This window comes from Synchiropus splendidus, chromosome 2 (genome assembly GCF_027744825.2).
Source record: "Synchiropus splendidus isolate RoL2022-P1 chromosome 2, RoL_Sspl_1.0, whole genome shotgun sequence".
NCBI classification, from domain to species: Eukaryota; Metazoa; Chordata; class Actinopteri; order Syngnathiformes; family Callionymidae; genus Synchiropus; species Synchiropus splendidus.
Window position 1 is genome coordinate 28,787,553 of NC_071335.1, and position 6,204 is coordinate 28,793,756.

Sequence of the window (6,204 nt, forward strand, 5' to 3'; positions counted from 1 at the left end):
ATACTGAATTTATTTATTTTTCTATGTTCTTTTCTATGGAATAATAGTTTATTCTTTAATTTATTTTTTTTTTTTTTTGCAGAACAACACTGGTGTTTCTCCACCAATTTCAATTCAATACAGTTTTAATGTTCCATTTATCAAATACACAATTTCTACAGCTACATTTTATCATTATGGTTATGTCATTTAATATTCGTTTAGTTAATGTTTCCAATAATGTTGTCTCCACTTTGACCACTAGATGGCCAACGAGTTCCGTCCTTTTATAGCTGATACAAAGAAGAAGAGTTGGCGGTTTGTTTATTGTTGTTGCAATGGCGTCCATCACTGAGCTGAAGTGTGGTGAGTGTTTCGTTTAAGTTTTCAACCTTGGTCTCGTTACGTTTGTATCGTAACACATCGCTTGGACATTCGAAAATTCATTTTTGTTTCGAAGCCAATGGTAATGCCGTTTTACCAACGTAGCTCTTTTTCTGTCCAATTTGGTCTACATTGATTTTTGTCCATCCGCCTTCGCGTGTAACAAAAAATAAATGATGAGTTTAGTTATGTGTGTGACTGAGACGTTTGGTGCAGTAACTCCGGAGAGTTCACTTGTATTGACGAGAGTGGCTAAGTTTGAGCAATAAACCGTACACACCACTACCACAGTAGAGGACTCAGTGGTCATCATATGATCATCATATGATTCTCCCCACAATGATACAGAAGATTAATATATTTATACACATTCTGTCGCAATTTCTTCCTTTTCTCTTGCTCGTCCATCCTCCATCATCGATGCCTGTCTTATAGCTGTCAGAGACACCCTGGAGTCCAAGGGAGTGCTCGGCCAGCTGAAGGCTCGGATCCGGGCAGAGGTGTTTGGTGCCCTGGATGACCAAAGTCAACCTCGCCCACCACTGTCCCACGAAAACCTGCTGATCAACGAGTTGATTCGAGAGTACCTGGACTACAACCAATACCGTCACTCATCCTCCGTCCTAACAGCAGGTGAGTCTGTCTTTTTCACCCGACCATAACAGCATTTTAGTACAATACAGAACTGTGCTTTCAGGACAGGAGAGGTGTTCCTCAAAGTTAGATCCTTGACCTGTGTGTTGTCCTAGAATCTGGCCAGCCTGATGTTCCCTTAGACAGAAAGTTCTTGGCAGGTGAGCTGCATGTCTGTGAAGATGCAAGCTCCAGGTCTGTGTAAGTGTCTCCTCCAAAGTGTTATGTCACAGTATTGCTGTGTTTTTGCTGCTGTCTCCATCAATATTTGATTTTGCAGACCTCTTCTTTACGGCCTGGTCTCCCACTTTATGAACAGCAGTGATAAAGGAGAGAAGGTGGTCCTACGGCAACACTCGCAAGACACTGCCCCGCAGAAGACGCAAAATTGACCTGATCCTTTTTCTAACACTGAAACACTATTTCAGTGTTTAACTTGTTCAGCTGTTTTAAACTGAAACCTTTAGCAGTTTCCTATATCTGTACTTGTTAGCGTCATACCGCATAAGGTTGATCTTTTCAACTTAGTAAAATGATTTTTGAATTTGATTTGATTTTTGAACGACTTTCTGCTTCCACTCATGGGGATTTCCTGCTATTTTCTTACTGACATTTTCCTTTTCTGTTGCAAGTTACTTGTACTTTATTTCTGTTGTGATAAATGTGACTATTTATATGTAGCATAAATGTAGCCTTTTTACACTTTCATACGACTATTGTGTTCTTTGTCTACATGTTTCCTGTGATGCATCCAGGCATGAAGCCTGAAAAATGTGGTGCATTTACGCTTGAGAAAATCTTTATTGCTAGTGCATTACTTAGTCCAGACGGCAAGTCTGTGAAGTAATGTGGTACAGTCTTGGCTTCTTTACTGGCATCAAGTCCCTCCTCTGTTTACAGTATTGTCCATTAAAAAAATACTGCATGAATACTATTGACTGCCGCAAACAGACGAGGCTGAAGTCTGCTTCTCAATTTAGAATGCAATTACATTCCACATGGGTCAAACATATCTATAAACATATTTCCTCCCAGATAGATGACCATCTATGGGCATGAGAAAAATAAATAAATTCAGTCGCTTGATGTGAAATATGTTGATCTGTAAACGCAGGTTGATGTCACTCGACAAATGGGACACACTTTAGGGCACATATTGTGAGTGTTGGGACCGTAGTATTGTGCATAAACTGTGGTCGATAGTTGATTTTACACAAATTCCAGATTAAGTGCAGATTAAAGGGATAGATTAAATTTAAAAAGTAGTGCTCAAAAGCTACAGTTATCCAAGAAGCAGAGCAGAGATGATGCGTTCAGGTGCTGTGAATGTGATAAAATGAAAGGAAAATGACTGAAAACTTACCTGTCACCAAGCAAACTGCACTGTATTTGCAGGCGTGTGAGATGAAAAATGAAGAAGAGAAAGACACCCAGTGAGGATGCGGTAAATGAGGACAGGTGTGATGAGCGAGGGTGAACAGGAAGGTGGAGGGGCTGTGATATACAGCAGTGTGTACATATCCTTCCACAGGTGAGGCAGTACAGTGATCTCCACTGACGGAGATGTTTGTTTACCAGCGCGTTAGCTGGACCATATTTAGTCACCGGGACTGCGGGTGCTTGTCAGTGCCTGACCTTGAAAGTAACACAGAAAGCGGTGGAGATGCAGACCTGACAGTCCTTATATGGAACACAACCTCTGAGTCCAGTGTACCTCCTGTTACTCCTCACCCCTCCTCTTCCTCGCATGAGTCCGCCTCCATCTTTCTCCCCAGTGCTTCCTTCACCCTTGTTCCACATTATGAAGACCACCACAGATCCTGATGATGGCCAGATTCAGTAAAGGGGATCCTCCTTCCAGTAGGCCTCGGTCTGCCACACTCACACACTTGATTTATTAGAGCAAACACTAGACTGTCCTTATATAGGAAGTTCCATTGGGAAAGAACTGGAGGGGATGCAGCCGGACAGATGTGGAGGGGGTCGAGTCTCCGCTGCTGGAATGTAATGTGCGTAACCATGGAGGAGTTCTCTGGGGGATTTGACTGCACACAATGTCATCGTGTGAATGAGCAGTTTTGTTTATCGTGTGTGTGGTGGCTTTATGGAGGGGTAAAATATTTGCTCGCCTTATGAGGAATAGAAGATTATTTTATTGTATAACTAAACTGCTCGGCTTCTTGGACACTATGAAATTGTAGTTAAACAGGTCGGCAACATGACTCGAATGATCATCTCAGCACCTGACACCATGATCGTGTGATGCTGCCACACTCACATTCATCAAAAAAATATATGTGAGGTTCCTACAAAAATGTCAACATAAGTTTACTTTATTATTAAAAAAAAAAACTTTTTTTCTCTGGCAGGACACTGAAGTGGTAGGAGAATAGAATGCTGTTAAGTGGTCAAATAAGTGAAAGAAATTAAAATTCCATTAGTGAATCCAGGAACAACATCAAATGGAAACCTGTCAGAAAAATGTGTTTTCAATAAAGACGTAGAAGAAGGCTTCCCATGTGGACTGCAGTGGACAAGGTAGGCGAGGTTCACGATCGTAGTTTAAAACTTATTTTTAATACAGGGAAATTTTGATAATGACACTGGTCAACTCTCAGTCTCTGGATCCGTGTTTATTTTATTAGACGGCGTGGTCCTCATAAGTTCTCTGACGCGGTTGTCTGCCTTGGTTCACATCAACACATGCAAGTCTCCCGCTGTGCTGGCGCCTCGGCGAAACACCCTGGTGAAAATAGTTGGATATTGCACGAAGCTCTGCTCTGGTATTGGGGGCGGCGTCCTCTTTCGCGTCCCATTAGGGTTCACTGATCACGGACACACTCTCACAGGCAGCGCTAATGCTACACGCCGCCATCAGTTAGGGACCATCAACAAATTCTAAAACGGTCAAAGTATTAGCGTAATCTTCAATAAGGCAATGGAAAACAAGCATTTTAGGAGAGAGGATTGTGAAAAGGTTATTCATCACACAAGACAAAGGACTGACAGTTTATATAATGATTTGGAGAATAGAATATGACTAAATGATCATTTATTCACATTATTTCTGATATTTCTTCAGTAGCATCTTGGAAATGTGTCCAGACTGGTCCATAGTTCAAGTCAACTGTTAAGAGACATGAGATACAGCAGACAGACGGCTCAATTTAACCCCTAAATAAAACTGGCAGAGCAGTCTGTCAGACACCAGCGGCTTCTACCAGAGACGTGAAACATTGAATTTCTCATCTCTACATATAGTTAACTATTATATTTAAACATAAACAAACAATGATGTTGGAGACAAACTCCACTAACAAGTTTAATCATTGAAACAGTTTTAAGAGCGACTGTAGTGTCAAACACATGGAATAGAATGAAAATGTATCATGACAATTATAGTTGCGGAAATTACAATATTTATCGCAACTTTTTTTGTGGTCCATAACGGCCATCCCTACTCCCCACTTGACTTCGGAACAACCATTAGGCCACCACCTTAGGATCGATGACAGTGAGCTGGCTCAAAGGTGGTCAGTATGGAGAAAACGTGTTTTTTGTCATTTTTTTATGTCATTTTCAGTTGAGTTTATGTGGGAGTTGGGAAAGGGAGGTTTAAAGAATGACACCATGGATTCTGTCTCTGGGTTTAATTTTCTGCATGATGTCCAAGGGAGGTTAAGTTTAGACGGATGGAGTTTGAAGGATGGAAAACATTTTTGGATTTGGTTTGGTTAAGTTGTAGTAACTACTGGTCACATCATCCTGGTTAACTCAAAAAGCAGCCTATGAAATGAAACATTGGAATTGGAAAATCTTTCTGAAATGGAAAGGTCAGACCTGTAACTCAACCTTGTGGTATCCCATTGGACAGGGGTTCTTAACCTTCTTGATCATGTGACCCACCATTCCCCGGGCCCATTCAATAGAACTGATTCATGACTCTTGATTTCATTTGTGATCAATTACCATGTTTAATCTACTTAGACGTAAACAAACCAACACCTTGTGAAATGACATGAAATCATGTGATCATCGTCATCAAAAAAATAGATTTGATGCAAACTGAGAGAATTTGAAAAACTGAATAAAATTCTGAATAAAATAAATATAATAAAACCATGTCTAAATATCATAAAATAAAAATATTGTATTTTATTTAAGAAGAAGATATAAGAAAAGTGTAAATGAAAGTCATAAAATGTTTGAAGTAATTTTAAAAACTGCTTCGACAGGTACTTTCATGAACAGTTTTTACTGTTGGGGGGACAACATCACTTTCTTCATCATTTTTTCTTTCTCCACAGTTGTTAACTATCATATATTTGCAGCTGTCAAGTCAACTCAGTGACACACTATTACCACCATATGTGGCTATTGTGTATCTACTGTCTCACAGCCCTCACAGCCTAATGGTATAAACAAAAAAAAACTTTTAGTGGCCCTGAAGTAGGGGCTCGCAGCCCAACCAAGGGCCCTGGCCCTATGGTTAAGAATCACTGTCCTGGGATATAGAGGAAGCGTTTTCCCCCATGGTGACTGCAAAGGTTCTGTTTAAATGCTATAGGATGCAAACCACCTGAATGCTGCATAGCTGATGCCGACACAAGAGTTAAGACTCCGTATTAAAATTGTTGGGTCATTGGTGTCGACGGCTGGACTGGCATCTTGAAGAATCAAACGACACTTTCCCCTTTTTCTGTTGCTAAAAATAAACCTGTTGTCTGAAAAGAAATTCTTCCAGTGCTTGCGTGTGTTTATTCTGGACATGGCTGTCCTCCCACAGTCTTCAACACACACAAGCTACGTTGACAGTAGATTGTGAGGTTTTCAGTCTGTATGTGCCGTGTGATGCCTTGCTGTCCAGGGTGTCCCCATAGCTCCTGAGTAGCCTTTCATGACTCCATCGAAGGGAAAATGAAAGTCAATGAACAAACATGAATGAATAGATTCTTGCTGATCTGTGAATATATTTTGTTAGACTACATTATAATTCTGTTTTTAAATGTAATATTAACAATGATAATCCTATTATTTTAGTCTGTGTAAGACACTATATTTAAAAAGCTTTGAAGGATGGTTGGAATTTGGGGTATTTTTTCCACTGTGTTTGCCTAACTTCCCAGGAGATGCTTGATGTTTGTTAAAGTCCAGAGACTCCATCAGTTGAAGCTGACTGAGAACAAAAAAATCTAAGTACGTGTTCCA

The 6,204-nt window shown here is 40.3% G+C and overlaps 1 protein-coding gene across 1 annotated transcript; it reads left to right on the forward strand.

Annotated features, from left to right (window-relative positions):
• Positions 1–285: 285 nt before the first annotated feature.
• LOC128754529 (centrosomal protein 20-like) lies at positions 286–1,683 on the forward strand. Its single transcript, XM_053857221.1, has 4 exons — positions 286–345; positions 799–996; positions 1,113–1,197; positions 1,277–1,683. Exons 1-4 carry the CDS (start codon positions 318–320, stop codon positions 1,386–1,388), a joined length of 423 nt encoding a protein of 140 aa, XP_053713196.1. The 5' UTR covers positions 286–317; the 3' UTR covers positions 1,389–1,683.
• The last annotated feature ends 4,521 nt before the right edge of the window (positions 1,684–6,204 follow it).

What these genes read in the sequence shown, in the direction of transcription:
- LOC128754529 (XM_053857221.1), top strand. Translation starts at nt 318, where the DNA reads ATGGCGTCCATCACTGAGCTGAAGTGTG. An exon ending in CATCACTGAGCTGAAGTGTG is followed by an intron (nt 346 to 798) that starts GTGAGTGTTTCG and finishes CCTGTCTTATAG; the next exon opens with CTGTCAGAGACACCCTGGAG. An exon ending in GATGCAAGCTCCAGGTCTGT is followed by an intron (nt 1,198 to 1,276) that starts GTAAGTGTCTCC and finishes TTGATTTTGCAG; the next exon opens with ACCTCTTCTTTACGGCCTGG.